Genomic DNA, 13,531 nt, shown 5'->3' on the forward strand with positions numbered 1-13,531 from the left:
AGATCCGAGAAGAGGTACAGGTTTGGCTGAACCACAGTGGAGAATAGGGCAGGGAGGCCTTGCTGAGAGGGGAGATGGGAACCCACAAGGGCACGGTCTGAAATGGGTTGTTTTTTTTTTCCTGCAGTGGTCACCTGTCCCCTGTGCAGGGTGCAACTGAAGGGGCTCAGGCGCTGGCTTGTTCCCAACAAAGGCCATGGGTTCAGCCTTGCAGGTGGGTCTGGGCCATGTGTTGGGGCTTCTCAGGTATCAGAGGCTTGGGTTTAAGTCTAGCTCAGCCATGATCTGCTGGTGGCCCTGGACCACCTCCTTTCCTCCTGGAGTAGGATTTCAGGGGCTGGGGAAGCAGGAGCTGGTATTTGCTGTAGGGAAAGGCAGGGGCCAAGCTCTGGGAGCCTAGAAAGTCCACGCTTGTCAGAGTGAGGGGGAGGGAAAGACCCCAGCCCGGAAGAGAACGGGGCAATCCCAGATCATGCAGGGTCTCCCCTGACCACAGCTGCCACCAGGGTGAACCGAGTGCTGGTAAAGAACAGTATCAGGCCACAATGCGAGAGTCGCCCCTGGAAAAGCTCCTGAGACACAGCTGAATGGAGAGGTGAGTCAGGCTTAAAATAGCTAAATAAATCTTTAATATTTCTAATTGCAAATGTACAGAAATTGCACAGCCACAGTCTTAGAACACCAACAACTTTCTCTGTACATTATTACATAGTCACAACTGGAGGGAGGCGCTCCAGCCAAGACTCCAACATTTGCATTTTTTCCTTTTCACATACTTACAAAAGGGGGGGCAGGGAGGTGGAATGGGGGCTGGGGGCGGCTTGGGGGAGTGTGTAGAAAAGAGGGGCCATTTCCCTGGACGGTCTGCCTTCCGCAGATGGCCGGGGCGGGAGGGGGAGAGGTGTACCCCGGGGCAGATGCTCTGCAGGGTGGGGTGGGGGGGTGCCTGGAGCTCTGGCCCTGGTTCCCCACCCCCATTCTGGGCGGTCGGAAAGAGTCTTCACTTATAGGAAGTTTGGCAGTTTCCTTCACCCTAAACATAAAAGTTAAGCGCAATGTCAGGCCTCCCTGTGTGGGGAGGGGAGGGGAGGGGAGAGCCTTCTCCAGCAGGGCTGGACCTGGGCCTCCCCGAGCAGGGCCTGCCTTCCCTCCTCCTCTCTCAGGGACGCGGGTTCAGTGTGACCCAGGCAGGTCGCGCGTCCCCACCACCCAGCGAGCACGCTGCACAGCCGACCAAATGCCCCGGGCAGGGAAGGACCCCATCACCCAAATCCCCAACCTCTGCCTCCTGCCCAGCACTGTTCTCTAGATTAAAAATAAAATAAAAACCGTCGGAGAGCAGCGGTCCCGGGCAGCCCTCGGCAGCACCAGGACTAAAGGACTATGTACAACCATTAGGTGAAATAGTTACATTACAGTCAAACACCAAGAACATTTACAAAAATCGTCAGACTTGCAATTCAGATAAAAATCTGGGAAGAGTCTGTACACTTTTACAGTTTTTGCACTAAGTAAATAAGGCTCTCGTCCTGAGAGCTCCCAACCCAGGCCAAGGGCCGCCAGCACCGGCCACCGCTGGCCTCCCGAGCCCAGCTGTCCAGGCCCTGGGAACCTCCCCCCTGTATTGCTAAGAGGCGCTCAGTCCGAGGTCGCTCAACGAGGCATTGGTGGGGTGGTGGTGGGGGGTGACAGGGAACCAGAGGAGGACGTCACCGGGGCCAGGCCCTGCCTGTGTGGCCAGAGGAGTGGGGGCAAGGCCTCTGCCCCCATGGCCTGCCTTCCTGAGGTCTGTGACCCCTGGGGGTCCTGCCCTCTCCCCACAAGCGGGTCTCTGGGCTAACTGAACTGGTTTCACCCCAGGACAGGGTGTAGTGTGGTCCGAGCCCCCCCCCCCATGCTCCCCTTCCTGGGGGGCTCTGGGGCAACCTGGGCCCTGGTGGAGCATCTCCAGCCCCAGCAGCAGGAAGGGGTCTCCCCAGCTTCCCACGGCTGAGGCAGACGGGGCGGCTCCTGGCTGCAGGGTGAACGCCCCAGCTCCTGCCTGAGATTCCCCAGGGCCAGGAGTGGGAACAGGGAGGGACGAGAGAGACCCACACTCCTGCCCACCAAGGTCCCGCGAGGGGGGGGCGGGGAGGGCCGATAAGCTACAGAACAGCCTAGAGCTGAGGGAAACCGGCCCCAGCCGCGGGTGAGCACCTCCCTGTCTGCAGCGCCTGGGTCCTCGGCTGGGCCCGGGAGGGGTGAGGCAGAGGCCGGCCGCACACACGGGGCGGGTGCAGGCTGCTGCTGTCTTGGAGAGGGAGCAAGTCTAACATCCTCCAGGGCCGCTATTTCCCATGCAGTGCGCACGCTCAATTTAAAAGGCCCCTGTGTTCCAGCAAGCGAGCAAGCGGGCTTTTGTTTCTAATGCATACTGTGAAAGGAAAAAAAATCACAGTTATCCACCTTCTCAGGGCCTGCGGGCACTAGACTTTTTTTAACCGTCCATCAGGAAAGCTCAGTCTGTCTCTCAGGGGAGCACCTGCTGGCCACTCCCTGCAGGGCCACCGCGCCCAGGTACACTAGCTCCGGGAGAGGGGCAGGCACCACACAGTGCCGCCTGGGCCAGCTCTGCCCAGGTCTCTGTCTTCGGGGAGCCCCAGAGCATCGGCCTGGGCCCACGTGGCAAGTGAGGGAGGTCCTGGATCTTCCCACGGGCACAAGGGCCCAGAAGAGAGCTGCGGTCCTCGCTGGGTCTACCTGACAGAACAAGTTAGGGAGGAAAAGGGAGGGCGGGAGCGGGAAGGCGGAGGGTCTGGGGACAGGTACGGGGGGCGGGTGACTCCTCGGTTCCTCACAGCCGGGCAGGGTCCCCGCACATGCAGGGGCAGGTGCTCAGGGTGGAGACAGACGGGGGACCCGGCGCTCTGGCAGCTCCGTCCTCCCCACCCCCTCCCTCCCTCCCTGCCTGCTGACCGCCCTGTCGGCTTCTGGAACTGAGGGGCAGGTCCCACAGGGCAGGGCCTGGCTGCCTGGCAGTCCTGGGGAGGGGAAGCCAGGAGAGTAGGCCCCTGGCCCTCCAGCTCTCCGGGCAGCTCGCTCCCTGGGGAGGGGTTGGGGGTCCATGCACTCAGCCAGGTCAAGGAGGAAAGGTGACGCACACCAGATCCGACACCCGACAAACATCGCGCAGCCCCTGTGCCTGCTCCCCGGCCTGCAGTCTCTCTGGCCTGCACCGAACGCGCTTCTCGGGGAGCGGGCCGCTGTGCCCCGGTGCGCTGCGTCAGTCTCTCGCGGCTCCCTCTGCGGCCGCCTCCTGGACCGCGGCTGGAGGGAGGCGCCGAGCCTCGGCCTCTTGCCCCTGCGCTGGGGCCGCTCCTCCCCAGGCCGAGACCCTGCCCTGGGCCACCACGGTCCTCCCTCCTCGGGCAGGTTAACAACTGCTGCTGTTTCTGAACTCGCCGTTCTCAGTAATCTGCAATTTGGTGGGGTTGGTGGGGGAGATGCCGTTACGGGCTTGCATGCTGTACCTCTCTTTCAGCTGTGTCAGGGCGCTCATGAGGCGGGCGTTGGCAGCATCCAGGGAGGCGATGCGCTTCTCCTGTGGGCAAAGAGGGCATCAGCTGGGGTCGCGGAATGGCCTCCTGGGCCAAAGGGGGTCTGTGCCGGAAAGGGATCTCCCTGGAGCCGTGTCCGCCTACAAGAAGTGCTGGGAGGGGGAAGGCAGGGGGCCTGGAGGATACCACGCGTGAAGGATGGGAAAGGCACCGAAGCGGCAGTGGTCCTGCTGGGGAGGAGGCGGCCTTGCCATCACGGACCAAGACCTTCTTGCGCCTGCCTCCCTCATGTCTCTACCCCATCACCTGCTTCTCACCCAAAGGGAGCAAGCAGCCCCAGCAGTGTCAGGCACAAGCTTGTTCATGTGTGTGTGCACTGGTGTGTACAAAACAGAGGTCACAGCTACCAGTCAGCCTGTGCAGTTTCCAGACTGAGCAAGGCCTGGGCCTGGAGAGGAAAACGGCACAGACCTGGGGGAAGGAGATCGGAGGCCAGTCTCTTAACTGTCTCTCCTCTCAACGCAGTTGGGAAGCCACAGCTCTGAACAAGAGCTCCCTTGCTCCCTCTCTCCCAAGCCTGCTGTCACCCCCAGCCTTTCCCATTCCCCTCCCAATAGTTTCCACTCTTTGGTCAGAACCCCTGGGGAAAGGCAATACCCACCAAGCTGCCCCCGCAGGGGAGGAGTTGCCCCGCCCTTTTCATAGCCTGTCCTAGTGAGCTTGTGGTCCACCGAGACCCTCAAGTCTGACTTCTTGGAGCAGAGATCCTGATCTCCTATCTTCCTTAGCTTCTGCAGTGGGGTACGACTGAGGATGTGAAGAAACCAAAGTCACCCCCTCCTTATCCCAGATCCTTAACACCTGTGGCTGACCAAAAGGCCAGAGCCCCACACCTGGGCATCAATGATCTTCTGTTTGGAGTCCACAGCTGCTTGCATCTCCGCGTGGTCCTTCTTCAGCTCCTCCTCCACCGACATCAACCTGTTACCAGAGACAAGGACAGTCAGGCTGGCGTTTGAGGGTGCAAGTGAGGAGGTGAGTGCGGGGCCTGGTAGGAACAAACCATCACGCCTGCACAGAGGGGGCATACTAGGAGAGCCCCTCCTTGGGCCATAGACTCACCTCCCACACTTGCCTGGGACAGAGGCCCTCCAGCTGGCCCCCAACAACTGACACAGGCTGAGCCTGCTCCTTCCTTACGCTTCACCCACCCCAGATTCTATTCCCAAATCCCCAGAAGTCCCTGGGGCTGCCCCTTTCCTGATGTTCTTCCAGGAGCCACAGGGGTGGGAGTGGGTGTTAGATCCTCACCACACCCCAGAGCCAGGCAGGTGGTGTAACATCATAAGACCTGTGTGGTTTGAGTGGGAAACAAAGGCCCTGCGAGGCTCTAGAGCTTTCTCCACCCACCCTGTACTCACTGAGGCTGTGCCGGGCACTCGAGGTGGCAAGATGAAGTCACAAGGCAGAGGGGACACAGGCAGGGACAAGGTAACTATGCGCTGGGCGGCTTGTGGGCCATGGGCACAGAGAACAGGAAGTGGCTGGCTGTCCTGGGGGTGGGGGTGGACACACTGAACTGGACAGCTGAAGGGCAAGCGAGGTCTGCCGCCTGGGTGATGAGCAGGGAAGACGTGAGGAACACGATCCGCAGAAGCTCAGAACTAGGGCCGGCGGGGGCCTGTCGCCAGCTGCTCCTTCCCTGAGACCCTTTCAGGTCTCGTCCTGCTTGTCTCTCACGTGCCCGTCCGTCACTGTGGATCACTCCCATCTTCCTACTCTCTTCCTCCAGCTTTCAGACCCCATACTCTCTGGGTCTGCATCTAGCTCCCAGGCCACTGCTCTGCAGATGCCTTGTCCTGTCTGCCCCTAGGCTGTCAGGGCTCCACAGGGCTCTGCCTCAACCGGCCATTCTTCTTGCTCTACACTCTTCTCAGAGGAGTTCACCTACTGCTTTATTTCTGTCTCTACCCGCACAACTTCTCCAGAGCAGCAGAGCATCTAACCCCCAGGCCAGCACTCAGTCCATTCCACCGGAGATGCACAGGGAGGTCAACGGTGCTGGGGCAGGTACCACTGAGGGCTGTCATGAAAAGCCAATGGGATCAGGGGTTGAGGAGGAAGGGGTGTGGGATCATGCCAAGAGGGGGTTCCTTGGCATAGGAAGGTACATCACTGAGCAAAGCTTGTAAGAAGGGGGAGTGGGAGGAATGGAGGACGGGGGAGAGACTTCTGCTCCCAGCTATGGTGGAATAACCAAGAGGCGCTGGATTTAACCTCCTGCCGTAAGAAAAAACCAAACTAGAAAACTAGACAAAATATATGAAAAAAAGGTTTCCAGACACTGAAAAGCAGGCAGTGCAGTACAGCACAGTGACCCCTAAGAGAAGGGAACACACAAAGCGAGCCCCACCCACTGCTGGCAGTGTCCCGGCAAGCAAAGGAGGGAAGTGATCACATGGAGTCAAGGAGACCCTGGGAGGATGGAAGGGTGGGGGAGCAAAGCTTTTGGGGGGCAGTACCAGAGAGGAGAAAATGCAGAGAGGACTCTACCTATCTCCTGAGGGGTCCCCTTAGGGCTCTGGCTGAGGACTGCTCTGCATGCTTGTGAGAAAATGGCCAGGCTGGGGCAAGAGCCATTGGAAAGGAGTACACAAAACAACCCCAAGAATAGTTTATGATCCTTCTAGGCAGTGTGGAAAAGCATACTAGCACAGGAGGCATCAAGTAGAATCCCCGGAAGGAAAGTCCTCAACAGTGAAGCCAGATTAGGACTAGGCTAAAGACTGTCCAGGACCCACCCCAACAAAGCTTAAAAGTGAGCCTCAAAAGAATCAAACTGATTCTTCTAACGTCACTGAACAGAACGTTAGCCCCCAAATATTGAAAGGAACACAACACATCCAACAGCTACGTAAAAATCACAATGTCTGGCATCCAACTCCAAATCACCAGGCACGCAGAGAAGTAGGAAAGCATAACCAACCCATGACCAGGAAGAAAAGCAATAAAAACAGAGTCAGAAAATGTCAGATGATAGACAAGGACATTAATACAACTGTTATAAATATATTCTACACGTTCAAGAAAATAGAGGAACGCATGAGCATGATGAGAAAAGAAATGGATGGGATTTAAAGAAAACTGAAAACTCAGAGGCAAAAATACGACACCTGAAATGAAAAAAAATACTGGATAGCATTAACAGCAGATTAGATGCTTAAGAAGAAACGATTAGTGAACTTGAAGACACTGCAACAATTTAAAATAAAACACAGAAAAAAGATGAAAAAAGGAAAACAGTAGAGCATCAGTAAGATGTGGGACAACATAAATCAGCCTAATGTACATGCAATTAAAGTCCCAGAAAACAGACTAAGGAGGCAGACAGAACTCCATACCCACAGATCCAAGAGCTCAACAAATCCATGAAGAAAACATGTCAAGGCACTTCATAATCAAATTGCTGGCAATCGATGATAAAGAAAAAAAAAAATGTAAATCAGCCAGAAGAAAAAGATACTATCAGAGTCCCTATTATTATAGCCTGGGTAAGGGAAAAATTGGGTCCACTGCTAGTTTTGGTAAATAGCCATATCACGCACATGCTTCTGCTAAAACAGCAGAGTTACATAGTTGCAATAGACACCATATGTCCTGCAAAGTCTAAACATTTATCATCTGCCCCTTTACAGAAGGTTTCTAACCCCCGCCCTAAAGTGACAAGATACAGCTAATATGCCAATAAAGGAGATAAAGTGGAATCATAAAAAATATTCAATCTAAAAGAGGGCAGGAAAAGGAACAAAACATGGTACAAATAGAAAACAAGTAGCAAGATAATAAGTTTAAATGTAATTGTATTGACAATTACATTAAATGTAAATAGCCTAAACATTCCAATTAAAAGGCAGAAAACTGTCAGATTAGATAAAAAGCAAGAACAATAAGGTGTCTGTAACAGAAACTCACTTTATAATGAGGGACATAATTGAGTTAAAAGTATAAATAGGATGAAAAAGGATAAACCAGGCTAATACCAATCAAAAGAAAGTTAGGGCAGCTGTCCTAATATCAAACAAAGTCGATTTCAGAGCAAGCAATATTACAAGGGATAAAGAAGGTGATTTTATAATGATAAAGAGATCAGTTCATCAACAGCACATAACTAGCCTAAATGTGTATGTGTCTGAGAATAGAGTTTCAGTGAACATAAAGTAAAAACCAATAGAAATGAAAGGAGAAACAGACAAATCTGTAATTATAATTAGATTAGAAACTTCATTATCCTTTTCTCAATAATTGATAGAAAACAAGTACAGAGAAAAACCAGTAAGGATATAGAAGACTTGAACAACACTATCAACCAAACTGACTTAATTGACATGTATAGTAGGGAGGAAATACCAGGCTTGGCTAGTAGAAATACATGTGTTACTGAACTCAGGAGAGCATGCACCTCTCAGAGAACAGATAAGATGAGAATGTGGTTAAGTGAAAAGTGTTTCTTTTCTTGGAACCACACACATGAGGTGAGCCAAGAGCAGATCTGGAAGTTCAGTCAACAGTGGGTTTCTAGTCACCCTGGTTATAGGCCCTCTGCTCATGCTAACCATTTTATAAAGAAGAACCCCACAGGTAAATCAAGGAAGCAATAATTAGAAGCAGAGAAACAGGTGCTCTGGATAGGAGGAATTAAGGAAGGATCTTTACAGTGGACAAAGCATGAGGCCAGGTGGGGGAACATCCTGGTTACCGCACACCTGCTCAATCTATCCTGATGACCGACTCTTGTACCACGTGAACAAACAAGCTGTAAGTCCACACTGTCTCCTCTTGCACTTGGTATTACCGTCACAAGGAAGTAAACTCCATGACTGGGACCCTGTGGGCTGGTCTGAACGCTACACCTTGACTATATTCCCTGCTTGCAGACACGCAGGAGGGTGTATGTACTTTATCCGTGGGCAGAGTGGAAGAGAGAATGGAATCAACACAGAAATAAAGATAAGCCACCAATAAGGATGAGAGTCAGCATTAAAGTCAATGGTCCACCTGGAAATCTTCCTGCATAACCCACAGGCACCTTAAAACTCAACAGATCCAAAACCGGCATCATCTCTCTCCCTCCGCATCTAAACTGCTCTTCTTCCAAAGGTCCCCATCTCGGTAACCGGCACCATGACACACCTGGATGCTCTTGGTAACAATCCGGGGGTCACTCTGGCTACTTCTACCCTCACCCACTGCATGTAACTGACATTCATTCCTTTTCCTGCCCCGGACTGGGTCCTCACTGTCTTTCCTGGCACCTGCACGCAGCTTCTAAACTCCCCTGTGAGTGTGCACCAAGGAAACGTGACTCCCTACAGGGAGCCCAGGCCCTCTGCGGCTGCCTTGGCCAACCTCACATTCCACCATCAACACACACTGCACCATGTGGGCCCCCCACGCTCCGGGCTACCTCCCGCCTCCAGGCCCGTACCACACTGTCCCCACCGCCTCGGACTCTCTTCTCTCTCTCCACTCTCGGCTCATCCTGCGGCTGAGCAGCCCCGCCCTAGGATCCGGGGCCTCCCGGAGGGCAGTGGACAGGTCCGCTCCTCTGTGCGCACGGGGCAAGAACGGGGCCCAGCGCGGGAACAGGCCGGCCGCCCTCACCTGCTGATGATGCCCTTCATCTGGATGTCCTTGTCCTCCTGTTGCCGTCGCAGCCGCTCCTCGCCCTCCTCCAGCCGCGCCTGATACTCCAGCACCAGCTTCTGGGTTGTCTCCTCCTGGCACTTGAACAGGGTCTCATACTCCTCCAGCTTCTTGGTGGAGATTCGCAACTTGTCCTGCAGCACTGCCAGGTCCTGCTAGGAGGGCAGCGTGCCACGGGCACAGCACCCAGGACAGAGAGCACAGCCTCATGAGCCCAGGCAGGGGCACAGGGTGGGAGGCAGCCCGGCTCGGAACGCCTCAGGGCCCCATCACCATCTCAGTCCTCTTCCCACAGCGGGGACACACCCAGGGAGAGGAGGCCAGTGAGACTCAACGCCTGACCCCATCCAGGGCTCTCCCACCCGCCAGCCCAACCTACAGCTATGAGGCAGATGAAGACTCAAAGCAGACCTCAGAAGTAAGGGTCTTGAGCTTTTCATAATAAAAGTTATAAACCTCTTGGGTACATTAAGGAGATGACAGTGCTCTGAGAGATGGGGACTCTATAGGAGGGGAAACTGAGGCCCAGAAGGCAAATGACCCAATCACATGGGGAGTACAGTGACTGACTGCTGGGGTGAGATCCTAGCCCCCCAGCCTCGACTTGACCCTGGAGCCATGGCAAGTCTCATAGGAAGTCGGGGGAAGAGATTTAAAGGCAAAGTGGTCTAGGGCTTTCTGGATCTGACTCAGCACGGCACTCTCGGCCTTCAGGGAGGAGGAGGGGATGTGTAAAGCGGCAAGAGAAGCGGTGAGCTGGGAGGCTGTGCGAGCTGAATAGAGAGCGAGGCGGGGTCAACACCCGAATCAAGGGGCTGGAGAGGTTGGGCGCCGGGTGCTGTGAGAATACAGGGAATGGGGAAGGCAGGAAGGGCCTCTCCTTGAGTCTCGGGCATCGGGCGCCAATTCACTCATCAGCAAAGGACTGCCCAAGGGCCAGGAGGCAGCAAATCTAACTCCCGAAGCAGAGCTGGCCCCAGAGGAGAGCCCAGCTCTGGGAGGAACAGCCCCATCCCAGGTTTTCTGCACGGCTGGTCAGAGTGGGGTCGGGGAGGGCCCTCCCTGACAGAGGCAGGACCAGGTATCCAAGGAGCTCGAGGGATCTCCAGGATTTGCCTGCGGGGATTAATGGCAAAGAAAGAGAGAAACAGCAGCTCACTGGGCCAAGGCACGAGGAAAGAGAACACTCCAGCTGCAGCCTGACCCTTGAAATCGTTCAGGCGCTCCTTGTAATTCACAGATGGGAAGGTAGTCTCAGAAAAGCGCAGAGCCCGGCCCCAGACTCACGCAAGGAGCCTGGGGTGAAGCTGGCCTTCCTTGCTCCCCAGCCAAACTCTGGTCCTTGGAGCACTGTGCCCCATGTCCCCTGGTCCCGTTCACGTAATAATGGTGAAAGCAGGTGGATGCAGTGGACCAAGGGGATGGTGGAGGCGGCGGAATGCAGCACGGACGTGGACCTGACCCCAGGCCAGCGGGAGGGAGAGAGGACACCCTGCCCTCCGTGCCCTCGCCTGAGAGGCTGCTACAGGCTCTCCTGGGGCCAAGAGGGGCGAGGGCACCCACGGTGAGTGGGGGAAGCGGCTGCTGTTCTGGGGGGCCTTGCACTGGTCCTGTGTCAACCTGGGCTTTGGCCTCCAGGAGATGAGAATCGGCCATGGATCCAGGGCAGCTGCCATAATAACTAAAAGAATGTTGGAGGACTGAAGCACCGCACTGCTCACCCAAATACTAGACATATGTTGCGGTGGGATTTGGATGTTTTAGGACCACTATTTTTCCCCTGGAAAGAAGAAAACATCTCAGTAGCAATCTGACATCACCCCTCCCTGGCTCTCTCTCCCAGACCCTGGTGGAGACGGGGACTGGGGGAAAGCCAGGCTGCGGGCAGGCACGATCCCAGAGTGGAGGGGCCTGGCCGGGGTGCCTCTCCCTGCTGTCTCCAGGACCCGTGCCTCTGCCTCTTCATGCGTGAGGCTCCCCCCAAGGGTCTCCATGCACCTCTTTGGCACCCCTGACTCCCCAGGTCCTGGCTTCTCCTCAAGTCCCAGATGCTCAGAAGCTCGGCTGCCCAGTCACTTAGGGAAGGTGCCTCCTGGGGTCTGGATTCAATACAATTCCTGGGTGGGTCTCACATGCAACCCATGTAGGAAACCTCAGGTTTAAGCTAAATCCTCCAAATTCCACTGACTGCTGTCCTCGCGTGGGACCAGGGGTTGAGAGGGGACTGGCCACGTGCGGGAACAAGCGGCGCCGTGAATTCAGGGCTCGGGGGGAGAGAATTCTGCCAGCCGCCTCGGGGAGGCAGCCCGCCCTGCCCCGAACTGCCAGGGTCCAGCTTTACCTTTTCTGCTTGGCTGAGCTCCTCCTTACTCCTTAGCCTATCCCTGTGGGGGGGGTCTGGGCCCAGGCCCTCGTCTTCTAACAACTGTGCGTTCATGGTCAAGAGCCAGGCGGCCGTGCGGTCCAGGGCATTGGGGCTCACGGGTGAAGGGCCCTGCGATGAAACACAGCTGTGAGGGGCCGGAGGGAGGGGTGGGGGGTGGCCTTGGGTGAGCCCCGGGGACAAGTGGCTCAGAGGGAAGCTTTAGCTGACTGGGCACGTCTGATGCAGCCCCCGGCCCAGGCAACTCCAGGGAGCCTGAAGCAGAGTCAAGAGCCCAGGTGGCCTCCTGAGCGTGGCTCTCTGCCGCCCAAGTGAGAGCCAGTGGACCTGGCCCGGCAGGTCAGTGTCCGGCCCACAGTACATCTGACACCCTACTGCGTGTACAGCCCTGGAGGCCAGCTCAGGAGCAGGAGGGGGCCTGGGGGTCACGTCAACTCCTACCCTGGGTCGGGCTTTAACAGGCTTGGAACTGGAGATGGACGGACCCCTCCCTCTTCCTCCTTGACCCCAGCTGTCTCTAGGGAACTGGCAGAGGGACCCCCGGGCCGCAGTGTCCCTGTTCACAGGACGCAGGCAGGGCCAGCGGGACCAGGGGAGGGGCCGGGGGCCAGGCTGGTGGGATGGGGCCGAGTGGGGCATCGTTCAGCATGGGATGGCAGCGGGGCGCAGGTGGCGATGACACGACCGGGAGAAGCATCACGACACGGGGTCAGGCCGCCCCCCGGTGCCGGCGCCCGGCAGCACTGACCTGCTTGTGCACCGCGCGAGGCTTCAGCTCGGGGCTGTCACCCTTGGAGGACGAGGACTGTTGCCGCAGCCGGGCTCCGGGGCCAGCCCAGTCGGGCGAGGCCGACGCCAGGGTCCCGCTCGAGGGCCGCGGGTACTGCAGGGTGCTCAGCAGGGTGGGTGGCGTCCGGCCGCGGGGCGCGGGAGGCGGCGGCGGGGGCGGGGGCGGTGGCTGGTCGATCCTCCGCTGGGGGCCGGCGCTGTTCTGCCGCGGCCCCGGGGGCTGCCCGCCCTTCTCAGTCATCGACACCTGACGCCGCGCCAGCTCCCCGGGGCGCCGCCCCAGCTCCTCGGCGGTGCTGCTGAAACTTCCCAGCTTGGCGGCAGCCGCCAGCTCCTCGCTGTTGCTGTGGGAGCTCAAGGAGCTGTGGCCCTCGGAGCCCGAGTCGCCAAGGCCACGGGGAGACAGCGGCAGGCCGGCCGCCATCTGGTACACAGGGTTCTGGAAGGAGAGCGGCGCCAAGAGCTGGGGCCGGCCCGGCGCGCCCTCCGAGGCGCCCGCGGTGGTCGGTGTCTGGCCTGCCCGCCGCACTGTGGCCAGCCCTGCCAGGCTCACCGGGGCCACCCGGGCCGGCCACCCAGCCACCAGCTGAGCTGCAGGCGCCTGCCCGTCGACGGCGAGGGCGTCTGGGCCCGCCGGGGAGCCCGCCTCCCCGTCCAGCGCGCGGGCGTCTTGGAGGTCCACCATGGACAGGCTCTTGCCACCGTTGGCCATCTGAAGATCAGGCTCGTTGGCTTCCGAGTAACTCGAGCTGCGGGCAGGTGAGGGCTGGACCCCGGAGGACCTTGTGACAAAAAACAAGTCCTTGTTTTCGGGGGTTGGAGACGGTAACCGGGTGAAATCTATCAGACTGCAGGGAGACAAGCACACACAGGGAAAGAAGGGGGAAGAGAAGAACTGTGAATGCGGCCAAGGCGGGTCCCAACCAAGAGCCCCCGCCAACCTGCCGCCCACCCGGCGGCCTGAGCCAGGGTGGGGGGAAGGGGGGGAGAAGAGGGAAGGCAGGAGAGGGGAGGAGGTGCGGGGGCAGCGAGAGTGGGAGAGTCCCGGGGCCCAGTAGCCCAGCTGCAAAACCAAAGCACAGCCCGGGTAGCTGACCCTGGCAGAAGCCACCACGAGGGT

General features: G+C 57.5%; 1 protein-coding gene across 13 annotated transcripts in view; it reads right to left on the minus strand.

Annotated features, from left to right (window-relative positions):
• Positions 1 to 606: 606 nt before the first annotated feature.
• The window catches only part of DAB2IP (DAB2 interacting protein), a 127,443-nt gene continuing 114,518 nt past the window's right edge, over positions 607 to 13,531 (minus strand). For 7 of the 13 annotated variants that reach the window (XM_067040822.1, XM_067040815.1, XM_067040819.1 and 4 more), the window contains 5 exons: positions 12,371 to 13,259; positions 11,581 to 11,733; positions 9,198 to 9,394; positions 4,430 to 4,517; positions 607 to 3,580 (listed from right to left, as the gene is read on the minus strand). In XM_067040822.1, coding sequence (XP_066896923.1) covers positions 3,413 to 3,580; positions 4,430 to 4,517; positions 9,198 to 9,394; positions 11,581 to 11,733; positions 12,371 to 13,259 — 1,495 coding nt within the window. In that variant the 3' untranslated portion in view covers positions 607 to 3,412. The remainder of the gene's footprint in view (positions 3,581 to 4,429; positions 4,518 to 9,197; positions 9,395 to 11,580; positions 11,734 to 12,370; positions 13,260 to 13,531) is intronic. The other 6 variants (XM_067040821.1, XM_059073012.2, XM_067040818.1 and 3 more) reach the window with 6 other exon arrangements.

The sequence above is a fragment of the Kogia breviceps genome, chromosome 8 (assembly GCF_026419965.1).
Source record: "Kogia breviceps isolate mKogBre1 chromosome 8, mKogBre1 haplotype 1, whole genome shotgun sequence".
NCBI lineage: Eukaryota > Metazoa > Chordata > Mammalia > Artiodactyla > Physeteridae > Kogia > Kogia breviceps.